The 14,975-nt window shown below is 58.6% G+C and overlaps 1 protein-coding gene across 1 annotated transcript in view; it reads right to left on the bottom strand.

Moving 5' to 3' along the window:
- LOC137757826 (zinc finger protein GLI2-like) overlaps positions 1-14,975 on the bottom strand; it is a 248,414-nt gene that overhangs the window by 16,607 nt on the left and 216,832 nt on the right. The window contains exons 6-9 of the mRNA XM_068534388.1: positions 7,270-7,471; positions 5,455-5,668; positions 4,019-4,141; positions 749-883 (exon numbers count right to left, since the gene is read on the bottom strand). Coding sequence (XP_068390489.1) covers positions 749-883; positions 4,019-4,141; positions 5,455-5,668; positions 7,270-7,471 — 674 coding nt within the window. The remainder of the gene's footprint in view (positions 1-748; positions 884-4,018; positions 4,142-5,454; positions 5,669-7,269; positions 7,472-14,975) is intronic.

Genomic DNA, 14,975 nt, shown 5'->3' with positions numbered 1-14,975 from the left:
GAGAAAAAACCCGAGGCTCATAGAGGTTCAGTCACTTGTTCAGAACCACTTGGCTAGCTGTGGTGGAGCCAGGTCGGAAGCCAGGCACCTCCTACCTTGAGCTCCTGTTCCTGCTGTTTGCACTGCATGAGTGAGCCCACAGTGGCTGCTGTTGTAGAAAGTTTACAGGCGGACCCTGAAGGGCACACCCAGCTCCCGTGGCCTTCTCTGATCTCCTGATCCGTCAGCACCCAGGCATTCTTAAGCAGCCCCCTCCCTGTATGGGTGTAAACACCCAGCTGCACCCATGTACACTGGGTATCTGTGCATGGTCTCCAAGAGGAAATGACCAACTCCTCCCTCCACGGGAGAAACCTCTTTCAGGTTTCAGGGTCAGGTTTGTTGTTATCTTGTGGATGCTGGCTGGCTTAACTAATCTTATTTCCCTCTTTGCATTGGCTGCCAGGAAGCTCCAGAAAAAAATAAAAATAAAAAAAGACCAAGCTCAGAGCACTTGGTTTTTAATACTACCTTTACTTTGGGCTTCATTCTATTGTTCCTTTCCTTCTAATTTTCCATTATTTTTGTTAATCTCTTGTACTACATACGTATTTACAAGTCCCCTTTTAGAAACAAGCACGGCCTAGGTAACTAATCACGCCTTCCGCTTGCACAGGAGGTGGCCCAGGCATCTCTGGGAGCCCCTTCTCTCTAGCAGGGGGTCGGGCTGGGCCCGCGGCAGGCAGGCCGCGGGCGCCCGGGGGCTTACGTGCACCAGCTGCTCCTGGCTGTCGTACTCCTTGGTGCAGTCCTCCCAGTGGCAGTTGGTCTCGTAGACGACCACCTCAGCCTCTTGCTTACACTCATCCCGGTCCAGGTCCTCCTTGAGGTCAGCCAGCTGCTCCTGGGGGGCGGGGGTGCAGAGCACACACACATGAGCCACGCCCAGCCACCTGGCCCTGAGGAGAGGCCACTGTCAGCCCCGCGAAGGCTGTGCTGAGGACCCGTGGGCTGGCCTAGGTGGGCCCATGCCCGTGCTCACATGCACATCACACGCGTGAATGCACGAGCATACACACATGCTGGCTGGTCATCAGCACAGAGTCCCGTCAATCCTGGGTCAATGGCCATGGCAAGGAGAACAGGAGACAGGAGGAGTGACTTTTGCTTATTGGGCGGGGTTTCCCTGGAGAGAGCTGGGGCAGGCCCCACAGGCTCAGGGGGGCAGCAGGCATTTGTATTTAGAGTGTGTGCGGGGTTGGCTCCTGTCTGGAGGCAAGAGGAAACTCCACATGCATTGGCCTGGCCTTACCCTCACACTGTCCCCTCCTCCCAAGGGCACACATGGCACTCACTCTTCCCAGCATCGGGCTTCCCTGTGACAGCCCTAAAATGTGGGTGTTTGTATTCTGGTATGACAGCCGGGCACCCTGACGTTCCAGCAGAGGCCGACCAGCTCCCTCCAGGACACAGTGAGTTTGCGGCTGCCCAGATCTGGGCTCATGTCTCCCGGCCACGATGGGGCCCACGTATGCCCATTTCAAGGTAAAGGAAAGGCCCCTGAAATGGGCCTTCCATTGATCACAGGCGTCCGAAATTCCTTTCAAAGAGGACAAAGGCTTTTCTTCCCAAACCAGCAACAGACTGAGGGTCAACCCCACAAGGCCCCCCCATCCCAGCTGACGCCAACAGAGCTGGCCGGGGGCAGCTTCCAAGCCGGGCACACGGGACAGGCTGAGTGGTACCAGGAGCGGGGACATGGGGAGAGGCGCAGATGGCCAGGTTGGGAAGAAGGCCCGGCGAGGCCCTCCAGAGCAGGCTGAGGCCTCCCCAGTATCCCCTGGCCTGTGGGGCAGGCTCAGAGCAAAGCCAGGCAAAGGGGCAGACGTTAGGGGGACCTGCTTTACTTCTAAACTATCTCCAAAATGGCAGGAATGTCTGTCTTTCAGAAGAGCCTCTGGGGAAAGCATTTGTAGCTCAGGCTAAGGGGGGACAGACACCCTCTCCCCACAGACAGGCACCCCAGTTCCCATAGGCCACAGGGACTCAATGAAGCGGAGGCTGCAGCCTCCATCTCAGCCTCCCTCCTGAAGTTGAGTCCATTTCTCGGAGCAGAAACTGGCCTCGTGACCCCCACCTTGGCCGGTGCAGACTCGCACCCCAGACTGGCTTTCCACTGGGGCAGCAGAGGGCTCTCCAGGGGGTGGGTTCTGAGTGTCGTCTCCCAGAGCACCTTACAATTAATGCACGTGTTCTGGAAAAGGAAAACGACGAGTTGTCCAGTAAGTCCCCGGGCAGCACCGGGTCCACATTAAAAGGAGAGGCAGGAATGCCTCTTTCCCGAGTCTCTAGCCGTGGGAGGGCTGGGGCCTCCTAATGCCTCTGCACTTCCAGAAAAACTGGAAAAAGACGTATTACTCCTCAAGCTGCCTGCCCTGCTTATTTCAGAGAAGACGGGAAGAAGCTGCCGCGTGGACGTGATCGGAGGGGAGTGCAGGGGCAGGGGGTGGGCCTGGGTCTCCAGACTGAGCCGAGCAGCATCCCAGCCCAGGAACCTGAGGGCTGAAGCCGAGGAGGGATTCGTTCTGTTGCATTTGCTGCCAAGAGAAAGCAAGCCCGTCCACCTTGCAAATGAGTCAGGGAGCAAAGGAGTCAGGTCACTGAGTCAGGACACTGAGTGACACGGTGACAACCTCCTCGTGATGAACGGCTGCCCTTCCGTGACATGAGGTAGGAGCGGAGCTGGGCAGGAGGGTGGGCTCTGTGCAGCCCCCCGGGTTGAGGGGGCGGGGCGGGGGGCTCCCTGGCACTGAGCGCCTCCCCGCAGCCCTGGCTCCACGGCTCCAGTGAGTGGATCTCCGGTGGATGCTCACCGTCCTCAACAATTTCAACGGCCCCTGATGATGGCCAGCCGCGTGGAAACCATGCATCACGCAGAGATGCTCTGGTGTCGGTGAGGGGAGAAGAATTTGTCACCAACCTCTGTTTGCCTGACAATAACAGAACCCAATATTTCATAAAAATTAAGTGCCTGGAGCATGCCGGATGGTTTACAGGTTTGATAAAGGATGGTCCGGCAGATGTAGGGGAGATGGGGACCAGAGGCCCCGAGGACCCGTGGTGTCATAGCTGCGGATTCCGTAGTAATGGGTGGAGACCGGGCCACCACGAGAGGGCTGCCCCAGAGGTCAGCATGCATGCCGTCCCCTCCCCTGGAGCTGGGGCTGTGTGCCTGCCGGCTTGGTGTTGGAATTAAGTGGCAGGATCTCCAAAGAAAGACACCTGCACTAGGGTCTCAGCCCCACGACAGGCTCATTCTGGGCTGCGGGAAGCTCTGTTCCTCGCCTTCCCACCAAGAACTGTCCCCCCTCCCCTCCCAGGCACTGTAACACTCACCCCCTCAAATGTGCGTTGAGTCCTTAGAAAATATTATCTCTCAGCCACTGCGCACCAGGCCCTAGGCAAACCCGGTGACGCAGAGCCAAACCAGGCACTGTTCCTAAAGTGCCACCTCTCCAAAGCTTACCGTGCAGTGCAGGAGACAAAGTGACCTAGAAGCTGGTGGGGGGAGGGGTGTCTGGGCAGATGTGAGTCCTACTATTCAGGGAATAGGGTGGGGGTCAGATTTCCACGGAGAGGGCGCAGACGCAGGGGGACTGAGCCGTTCAGGGGCCGTGAGCAACTCAGTGGGCCTGGGGCTTGTGCTGCGGGGACAGACAGCTGCAGCCCTCCCTCTCTTCCTCCCTCCCTCCCTCCCCTTCCCTCCCCCTCCCCTCCTCCCTCCCCCCTCCCCCTCAGGCAGGCGTTTGATGAGCACCTGTGAGGTGGGTGCGGGGAGCTGGGGACACAGCTCTGATCCTCCCTGAGCTTCCTGGCGTGCCTGCCCTGCCCTCTCTGGTCCACTCACTCACTCACTCATTCGTTCATGCAGGCTGCCGTCCATCACCCACTCTCAACAGGGTCATGGCCCCAAGGCAGCTGCCCCAGGAGACGAGGCCCGGCCCCAGTTCGAGCGCAGCCAGGCCGGCCGGCAGGTTACCTGCGTCACGGTCAGAGGGGAGGCGGGCTGCAGGCCCTCGGCCTCGGTCTTGACCTTGCTGCGCTTGTGAATGACGAGGGGGTTGACGGTGCTGCTCACGGCCGACTCGCTGCTCTGCTTGTTCTGGGAGAGGGGAGCACAGGGGGGCACCCCAAAGTTCTGCTTGGGCTTTACCCTGGACCCTCCGCACCAGGCCGTCCGGGCCAACGCTTGTGTTTGCAGTTTCAGAAACTGAGTCCCCGCCCAGCTCTGGCCTGGGGCACAGCCCGGGGAGCCCAGGGCCCGGCCCACCAGCACCCTCCTCCCTACCACGCAGCCCCTCCCCCCACCCCCCCGCCACGGAGATGGAGCAGAGACCCTCTCTTTGAGAAATGCTGGGGACCCCGCTCCCGACTCAGCGGCCTCGACTTCTCAGTCCTCCCAGGCAGGGGCGGCTCTGGGTCTGGGGACAACAGGGCTGGCCAGTCCCGGGAGCGGGACAGAAGAGCTTGGTTCCTCAGGACAAGCGGGTTAGAGTTGCGGTGTCAGGGGATGTGACAAAAGCCGACAGCCACTGTCGGGGAGGTGCTAGGTGGCCGCCTGGAGCCCTGGGGAGAACTTTCTAGAAGAGGGCCGCTCCTAGACCGCGCGGCCTCTGGTCTTTCCTCCCCAGCACGTGGTCACTTCCAGCCTCTGCCCTGCCAGCTGGGTGGCCTGGGCAGCTGCTTCACCTCAAGGACGGTCATCGTGAGCACTAACCAGGATCCAGGTGGACCCAGGCTCAGTGACCCAATACCAGTGGCAGCCCCACTCTGCAGGTGTGTGAGCTCAGGCTGAAAGAGCTTTCAGGTAAGTCAGGGTTCAAAACACGATCTGATTCCGAGGCCTGCGCCCTTCCTACTATCTGATACTGTCTCTAGGACTCCAACTGCATTTGCTCACCTGCAAAACAGGACTTTGTTCATTCATCAAATGCTCACGGCACCGAGCATGCCAAGCACTGTGTGAGCCGGCCCGGGCACGTCAAAAGCCCGTTGGGAAGCTCAAAAAAGATGGCCTTGGGTAAACTCATGCTCTAAAGCTAAGCTGTACAATATTAATTACCTGTTTCATCCATCCATGTTCCATGCTGTGTGTGAGGTCCCTGTATGACGCCTGACTCTGAATGCTAGGGTTTCTCCATCTAGTCGTTATGCTTATTGGACAAGCAGCCAAAGAACTGAGGCTGGGTGCCAGCCCACGGTGCATGAGGGCAGTGTGAGGACCCAGCCCGGGTCTCCTGACTGGGTATCCAGCCCGAGGCCCGTTTGATCACGTGGCCTCTGCCCAGAGGTACGGTGCCAGCCAGACCTGTGCCTAGAGTCCTTCCACAGGTTCCTGGCATGAGACGGCTGTGATTGGCCTTCGCTTGGTGCAGATGAGTACCTGGTGGCCCCCTGCCCCCCGCACCCACCTACCTGGTTGGCATCACTCAGACAGTTGCTGCTGCTATTGAGCTGCGTGGACGTGGCATTGATGGAGGTGAAGGCCGTGGGCTGCTGGGCCAGGAAGGTGGGAGAGGGCTGGATCAGGGGTGGCGTGTGTCCGAAGGCCGAGCCCAGGCCCCGCTGCTGGCTCAGGATCTGCTGGTAGGCCACGGGGTTGATGGGGTGGGGGAAGGTGAAGGCCGGGCTGCAGAGAAGGGCAGACAAGGTGGTGGAGAGGAGTGGGGGCAGGACTCTGCGAGGCTCACGCTTCCTGGGCAGACAGGACCCTGCCCGGGGATCGGGATGGGCGCGCTGCTGACTGCCCCGTCACCGTGGCTTTACCCCGCTCAAGCACCCGCGGCTCCCCCCTGCCGGCCGTCTCAGGCCTCCACTTCTGTGCGTAGCTCCCAGGCCCTGCCCCAGGACGCAGCCTTTGTCCCTGGCCCTTCACTGCTCTGTCGCCTGGGATGTGCCCCTGCGTCACTGATGCTCCCCGACTATTTGAACCCCGTTCTAATGCGCCCTCGTCCAGGAAGTGTGTCCCGAGCCCTCCGGTTCCCACTGTCCTCTGTCTTCTGAGCTCTACCATGCCACCTGCATACGGGCCACTCTTTCCAGAACAGGACACGGAGGGAGAAATGGTGCCCTCCGAGGCTAAGTCACAGAAGATGCCGTGGCTTCCTCCTTGCTCTCTGGGGTCACTCCCTCTGGGGGCGGGGGGAGGGGGAGCCAGCCACCATGTTGTGAGGACGCGCAAGCAGCATGTGGAGGGGCTCCCATGAAGAGGAACTGAAGCTCGTGCCAACAGGCCCAAGGGCAAGCCATCCTGGAAACAGACATCCAGGCCCAGTCCAGTCTCCGGGTGACCACGGCCCTGGCCAACATCTGGACTGCAGCCTCGTGAGAGGCCTGAAGCTATGCCAGTCTCGTGCTCCTGACCCTCGGAAATGGTGCGAGAGGTTACATGCTTATTGTTGTTTGAAACTGCAGTTTTTTGTTGTTTTTGTTTTTTTGTCACACAGCAAAAGATAACTGATATAATTGTTATCACCCCTTATCTCCGGGTCCTTGGGCTGAGCTCTCTTGGCCTTCCTAAGCTCCTCTAACCCTGGCCTCTTTCAGGAGGGCCAGGGTAAGGACATGGGTTTCAGCCAAGTTGGCTGGGGTCTGAGTCCTCTGAACAGTAAAGGGCTGCACAGAGGGGGCAGGGCGGGCGGTGATGGTGAGGTCTGCGTGTGCTGTGACCACAGAGGGAGACGTCTGCCAGCCCAGAGACGTGCAGGCCAAGCCAGTGTCACACCTCCAGCGGTCCCAGTGCTGGTCAGTGACACTGCTGAAATGCTAGGAAAGTCCCCTTTGACTTCATGATGGAATCTTTCGCGACAGGCCCGGTAAGGGTTACTAAAAAATCATTTGGTGGGTGAAAAACAGGCCCATGAAGATGTACCCAAATGTTGGCATGTTTCAGTGTCATCACTACTGGTTTTGAATTCCTGGAATAGTAGCAAGTAGACTGACTTACAAGTCCTATAAACAACAAGGTCCTACTGTAGAGCACAGGGAACTCTATTCCATATCCTGTGATAAACCATGTGGAAAAGAATATGAAAAAGAATGTATATATGTGTATAACTGAGTCACTTTGCTGTACAGCAGAAACTAACACAACATTGTAAATCAACTATATTTCAATAAAAAAACCCAAAAACCAAGTCCTATGTTTCTCCCGTGGGGCCAGTGTGGACCCTCCCCACTGGGCCCCAGCCCAGCTCCCATGCCTGGCCCCGGCTCGCGGGCTGGGCTCACCTGAGAGTGCCTGCCGACAGGTGCCCATAGGAGCCGCTGGCAGCCGAGCTGCTTCTCGAGTTGTTGATGTAGGCCACCAGCGAGTTGGGAGAGGTCCGGATCATGCGCTGCAGGTCGAGGCTGGCGTCCGAGAGCGGGGAGATGGACAGCGCCCGCTTGCGGCTCAGGCGGGGCGTCACCCGGGGGCTGGAGAAACGCGACACTGCAGGACAGCCAAGCCAAGGGGCGTCAGCATGACCTCGCTTGTGGGGGTGATGCGACGGGGGAAGGGGACTGGGGGTGGGGACAGTCTGATGGGCACTGCGGATCTGCCCCTGTCCAGCTGGTGGCTCTGGGGCACGGGTCTCTCTCGGCCTCAGTTTGCTCATCTGTACGATGGGCCTGGTCCACACCTGGTGTGCTGAGGATCTGTGTTAGTGCCTGCCCCGTTAGGCATGCAGAGGCCGAGACTGGGTCCAGCAACGCCTGAGGCACAGCGGCCGAGGCACATCGGCCAAGTCACAAACCGTAGGTGAACTGCTCGGTGGCCTCTCACAAAGGGAACCCACCCGTGAAGCCAGCAGCGGGCCACGAAGCACGGCCCGGCCAGCGCCCAGCAGCCCCTCTGCCCCTTCCGGACCCTCCCCGGGGCAGCCACCATCTTGGCCTCTCACCCTCGGCTTAGCATTGCCTGTTTTGCGTACTTGTCTATTACGTAAATGGAATTATCAATGCTTTTTCTCAAACAGCTTCTTCCGTCCGACATTATCGGTGAGGTTTCCCCACGCAGCTGTGCGTGGCAGGAACCGGCGCCTTTTTTATTGCTGTAGAGCATCCCAGCGGGTGACTCTTCCACGGGAAGGAGAGGGAAAGCAGTCACGTGCTCCAGGGTCACGGATCACGTTGCGACCAGGATCGCCCCGAAGTGCCCTGAGTGGACATTCGCCAAGCAGAGGCCCTAGACTCCTGGCCGGTCTGGGGTGGGGAGGATGCAGGATGCAGGATGCCACGGCAAAAGGCAGCCTGGCAGCACGCAGACGGCTCTGCAACACTGAGGCCCTTCCCTTCTGGAGTCGCCTGGGCCTTGGGGACCTGTTGCCTTAAACATGCATGCACGCATGCGCGCGGTGCCCTACCCGACTGGCCGTGGGTACGCTCTCCCCCTCCCCGTACACACACACATAACTGCAGGGAGGGAGAAGGGCCTGCCCCCAGACCGGGCTCCCTGCTCCTCAGGACCAGGGGCCCCAGACCGCTCCTCCTGACAGCCCCTCCTCTCCCAACCAGGGTTCTGGTCTCCCCTCCGGGCACACAGCAGCCTAGAAATGGTCTGACAACATCGCTGGACAAGAAGCCACATGCCGAGGTTCCGACCCCGTCCAGACCCTCCTTGGGCCCGTTTCCTCTTTGTAAAGGGTCCCCAAGCGCCGACCTCCAGGCCTGTGCTGAAGAGTGCATCAGTACCCACACCCGTGCTCGGCGGGTCCCGGGCTCGCGACGCCCGCCTTCCTCCCTTCGGCCTGCTCAGCCCTGCCCAGACCCCATAGGTCCCCTCCGCCAGGGAGATGCAGGATGTCCTGGCTGCGGGGTTGCGAGTCAGTGTGCTGCCTCCACCACTGCAGGAGAACTGAGGGCAGGAGAAATACCCTGTGACTCTCTGGGCCCGCATTCCCAGGACCAACCGATCCCCTAGAAAGCCCACCACCACCAACCAGAGCAGCCTCGGCCGAGCCCCTGCCCTGGGGGGCAGCCACGCCCAGCCCTCCCCCCGCCCCATCCTTGGCTGGCAAATCTGGGAAGCCCCTTTAAGGCTGGGCCACCAGAATCCTCCTGCTGGAAGGGGATTCTGGGGTCTTCTTTCCTAACCATCTCCTTTGTGGATGAAGGATGCTGGGTCCAAGACCCAGGTGGGTACCCTGTACGTATGTCTGTACAAGTGCACGCGTGTAATCATAGACTTTGTTTTCAGCCAGGAAGGATGAAGCGCTTGTAGGAAAGCTCCCAGTTGGGAGAAAAAGCTGAGTTACTCAGGGTATGCTTTTCCTTGAACATCTTTGTTTTTGGCCGTCTGTTGATTCTGTTGGGTTCTGAGGCCTGGGGCTTATAGATCTTTCAGCAAGCAGAGCTATGGTGGGTTCACGGAAAGTGCTTCATTTGGTGAATCCCAGCTCATTCTGCCCCGCAGAGGGGCCTGGGAGCATGGCTGGCACCCAGGCCAGCAGGTGACACACTCAGACCGTGTCACCACCTTTGTCTTGCGGCAGGAAGGACCCCAGCCCACAGGCCTAGGGACACAATGTCTCACAACCTCATTCTGCCTCACAGGGTCCGACGGAGCAGCCCCTCCCCAGCCGGCGCTTGGGCTGTGCTGCAGACACGACCACCCATCTGAACAAGCATCCCGGACCACAGAGATGTGTCCTGGCCCATCAGCAACTAGAGACAGCGTGTGTCCCTTTGGTGTGGTGTTTGGATACGTCCCTGCTTCTGAATTCCGGTGCACGGAATAACCCAGCGACAGCCACCCCTTAGTGACATTCAGACCCACTGTTGCAATGAACAGCCATTACTGTCCCCCGAAATGCAAACCCAGCTGTGCAGATAAGAAAACGAGGCTTGGGGAGGTTAGCGACTTGCTCAAGGGCAGGATTTGAACCAAGGTCCAAAGAAGCCCTGCTGTGTGGCTTTTCTCTGTCCTGAGTGTACCTTCAGAGAGGTGGGGAGAGGCAGGCCAGGAAGACGCTCTCACCACAAACAGCTTTTAAATCCTCACTTTAGTGGCTCTGATAGTGAACTTCCTGACAGCCAGCTGCCTACCTGGCCTCCTGCGTCTGAAGGGCAGCCCCAGTTCAGCCCACACTGCCCATCTCCTGCAGGGCTGGGCTCGGCGGGCACCTGCCACCCATACAGCGGCAGAACAGGGGACCTGGGAGTTGGCCTGACGCCTCCCCCTCCTCACCTCCTTCACAGTTGCATCTCCCACTTCCACCAGCCCAGCCCCCCACTTGCTTGGGGCATCCTGGGGCCCTTAGCTAACTGCTGCCCAATACACATTCCTCACTGTGGCCAGATCAGATCATGTCTTTGCATTTGCCCACCCCAAACCTTTCCAGAACTCCCAATGCTATTAGCAAAAAGGCACAAGTCCTCAGCGTGGCATACCCGGTGGCCAAATCAGATCATGTCTTTGCATTTGCCCACCCCAAACCTTTCCAGAGCTCCCACTGCTATTAGGAAAAAGGCCCAAGTCCTCAGCGTGGCTTACCCGGTGGCTCCGTGGGTGCCCCTGACCCCCCCTCCAGCCTCCTGCACAGGGCCTTTGCACATACTGCTTCTTCTGTCTGCAGTGCTCTGCCCTCAGCAGGGTCATCACTTTCCCCGGGAAACCATCGCTGACCTCCTGGTGTTGGGCAGGTCCCCCTGGGCCGCTCTCAGGGCACCACGGTCCCCTCTCTGTGAATAGGTGCAGCTCGGGGGAGTTCGCACCTGCTTGTGTATGTCTGGTTGCTTCTGTTTCTCCCGCCTCTGTGAACCAGGGACTCGGTCCCCCCGCTCACCGTTATATCCCAGCCCTGGGATCCGGCTGGCTTGGTGGTGAGTCCAGTAGGAGATGCCAAAAGCCGGGCATGGGGCAGAGGCGTGGTGTGTCAAGGGACAGTGGACGCTCAGCCATCCAAAGTCAGTAATTGCTGAGTGCCCAGCGGATGCTCGGGGCTGTTCTAAGCATTTTCAAGTATAAAGCCGTTGAATCTTCACAACTGTCCTATAGAGAAGGAACTATTATGAGCCTCATCTTACAAAGGAGAAGACAAGTAGCTTGCCCAAGGCCACGCGGCCGGGGGAAGTAGAGAATGATTGCAAAGCAGGCAGCTGGACGCCAGAACCGCCACTGCACTGCCTCTGCTCGGGGTGGGGGGGGGGGGGGGGAGGGTAGGTATCAGGGGAGGGCTCTCCTGGGTGCAGGGGCCCAGGGCAGGGACACACACACACACACACACACACACACACCCCAGTGGGGGCACACAGACAGCCTGACACTTAGTGGTTGCCCTGGGGTGCATTACTCAGTCTCCTGAGCCTCTCTTTGCCCATCTGCACAATGGGGGCGGTGTGGCAGGTGTGTCCTGAGGACACAGGGGCAGCACCACGGACAGTGCCTTGAACCCAGCAGATCTTCCAGAATGAAACTGAATGAACACGGCTTCTTTAGGGGCTGGGAGGACTCTGGTGAGCAGGGTGAGCTGAGAGCTAATAATGAAGAAAAGGGCAGCAAATCTACAGGAGACGACTGAGCCACAGTGGAGGACATCTGTCCCTAAACGCTCATCCGCCTATCCGGGTGTCCTCCAGGCTTCTTACTTCTTATTTACTGGGCTCACTCCTTGTTCATCCTCACTTTAAAGGCAACTCTGAGATATAAAAGTGAAGCTTCCAAAAGACTCCTGTTACTTATGAACTGAGTGGTAAATGGGAAAATACAAGATGGGGGGTAGATCTAATATCATACAAAGTAAGAAATACACACACATCTTTGCAATACACTTAAAAAAAGATCTTGCTACTAATATTTGGATTCTCACCCTCTCGTGCGCCCCTAACAAGAGGAAACAGGCCAAATCTGACAGTGATATTCATCTCTGTTATTCCCTCCCCTCAAGGGAAATATGTTTATTAATGCACCTCTTCCCTTGATAAATTACTAAATAGAAAGAAAAGCCTGGCACTCATTTCCCGTGGCTTCTCTTGTGATTTATGACCAGGATTGGCAGACTCGTCATGTCCATTCATCTGTGGATGCCCCCGTTCTGAGAGCCGACAGCCGCTGGGTGACCAGCCACCTGCCTGCCCTCACCTGGGCAAACGCCAGACGCCACCTGACCTGGATGCTGTTTTGTCCGCTAGTTCTTTCTTCCGCTCGTTCGCACGTTAGTTCACACACCCATCGGGCCCTCCTGCAGCAGTCTGTTTGCCAGGCACAGGCCTTGATGCCGGGGGAGCTGCAAGCAAGGATGCTCAGCCCCGTCTCCTGGAGCTCAGCATGTTGGTGGGAGGTGACAGCGGTACCTGTGGCTCTGGGCAGGATCACTAGACACCACCGAAGCGGGGTTACCCCAGGTAATCCCAGAGTGCTCGTGGGGGCGGGGAAATCTCTTTCCGTAGGATAGTCGGAAACGGCAGGAGATGCAGAAACAGGCCCGGGACCCGGGCAGACGCAGGTTCTGACCCTGCCTGCCAGCTCTAACTGGGTGTCTTTGGGCGAGTCGCTGGACCTCTCTGGGCTGTTTCCTCACCCAGAAGATGGGGCCGGAGAGCCCACCTCAGGGTCACTACAGGCTACCAAGCAGCATATCGCCCACAGCTCTGGATGGGCCTCCTGTGGGCCCGGGGCCGGGACGCGCCTTCCCTGGGGACGGCAGGGCACAGCCTTGTGGCAGGGCTTGTGAGCCCTGATCCCCACTGCTTAGGGAGCATTCCTGCATGGCCCAGCCCGTCGCCCGGATCGTTTCTGGACTCACTAAGGAGACGCTCTAAGGAAATCCAGCTTGAGGACCTTGACCTGGACCACACTTAGCTGTTCACACCCCCTCTTGCGGGGGAGTAGAAAGCACCGAGGCTTTGGAGCCCAGAGGTGTGGGGCTGAGGCCTATGAGCGCATTTCCCAGGTCTACGATGGAGACAAAGAAACTTAGGGCTCTGGGCTCGAGGCTCCTCACCTGGAAAGTGACTTCGCAACGCTTGTCTCGCGAGACTCTGGACAGGCTTGCCAGATGAGCCGGACACACCATTTGGCCCGAGCCTGCCCTCAGCACCCTGCCCCCGGTCTCCCTCCTGTCGGCAGGCTGGGTGTGGACGCCCTCCCAGAACGGGGCCTCTGGCAGCCCCTCCGTCAGCTCCCCTGCCTCTCTGTGGCGTGATCAGTGTAAGTGGTTCCTGAGACCTCCCCGGACCCGCAGGCAGCATAAAGAACAGAGGCGACATCCGAGTGAAATGAGTGTCAATACGACAATAAAATATACAGCTCGTAGGAAATGTGGGCTGTAAGCACACAACATTTCACTCGGAAACATTTCAAGCTCCTCAGTGTGGTGGGGCGGGGGGCGGCGGCCGCGGCTCCGCCGTTAAATCACCAATACTCAACGGCATCACGCGAGAAAATTCCATTTTAGGGCCCCAGTGACAAGCAGTGATCTCCCTGCTCTCTAGAGGACCACTAGGCAGAATAACCTCGGATTCCCGGACTGGTTATCTATCACCTTCCAAAGCCGCATCACTCCTCACTCCTCCGGCTATAAATCAGCCTCCTTAAAGAACAGGGGCAATGGGCCTTCACCGACCACCTGGAGGCCAGGAGGCTCCCGGCAGAGGGAGGGCGGCTTCTGCTGGAGATGCCCCTTGTCCCGCCCACAGCCCGGCCCTGTGCTCTGCGGCGGACGGAGGGCTTGGCTTTTCCATTCAGCAAGAACCCACCAGAGCCCCCTCCAGCTCCAGCCTTGCCGCTAAGGCTGTGGCATCTTCCCCAGCGCAGGACACACACACGACCCAAAGGAGATCGTTTAGGCGTGACGGAGACACAGACGGGGACATCTTCCTCAGATATTATGGGGCTTCCCTCTTCAGAAAAAAAAATAAAGTTCTGTTTTAAGGTGAGTCTGTTAAAAATATAAGACTAAATAAGTTATCGTGTAGGTGGCACTTGGCTAAGGTAAAACTGTGGGTGGTTTGCCAGTGGGTGGGCTGGGGACACTGCTCTGCCGGATGTGGACCTGGGTGGCCTTCCTGACACCCTCTCCCCAGGCCCCCTCACAGCCGGGTGCCCCTGGTCTCCACACCCCAGCTTGACACTCATCGCCCCTGGGACGTTCTCTCCCCCATGGCTCTGCCTCCTCTTGGAATGTGAAGTGCGGGTGCTGAGGAAACAGGCTGAGTAGGCGGGGTGGCCTCAGGATAGGTGTTCTTTGCCCCGACAGGGAGCTTCCACAGAGCAGCCCCCCTGGAGCACCGCGAGAGCTGGGCTTGGCATGCTGTGTTGCTAGCACCTGGCACCATGCCTGGCACGTAGTAGGTGCTCAATAAGTACCCTCGTTCATGAATGAATGAGGAGAGTGAGTGTGCATGTGTGTGGTGTGTGCGTGTTTATGGTGTGGGTGTGTATGTGGTATGTAGGTAGGGTGTGTGTGTGCATGAGAAAGAGAGAGAGAAGAGACACACACACGGAGTCTCCCCAAGTCCGCACAAACTCTCAGGGCCCCTGCACCGGCAGAGAGCTTACACATCCCCGTCATGTTTACGGGCAGCTTACTCACGTGCACACACGTCCTCAGAGCCTCAGGGCCCTTTCCCAGGTGGTCCCGTGAGCCCCGCTGCCCGGGCCCCAGGCCTGCACACCTTTCCCTGGGAGAGTCTGAGCACAAAGAAGCTCGACTGGAAGACCCACTCACACCTTCATGGGGTGGACAGAGGCTTCCCGGAGCACCTCTCCCCAGACCCGTGCAGCTGGGACCAGCCGAAAACACCAGAGCTGGGGGGCTTTCCCAGTTCCCACGAGGGGAGGGGCCAGGGACGACCCCACCCCCCACCCCCTCCACAGAGGCAGGTCTGGGCTCAGCCGGGCGCAGGCCTGGGCCTGAGTCTCTTGGGGCCACGTAGGCATCGGAGCTGCACAGAAATGCCTAAAACTTTAAATAGCGGACGCAAAAGTTCTGGCTGAAACTGGTTTGGAAAATAAC

Source organism: Eschrichtius robustus, unplaced genomic scaffold (genome assembly GCF_028021215.1).
Source record: "Eschrichtius robustus isolate mEscRob2 unplaced genomic scaffold, mEscRob2.pri scaffold_502, whole genome shotgun sequence".
NCBI lineage: Eukaryota > Metazoa > Chordata > Mammalia > Artiodactyla > Eschrichtiidae > Eschrichtius > Eschrichtius robustus.
Note: the sequence above shows the minus strand (reverse complement) of the source record. Positions and strands in the feature narration are given on the sequence as shown.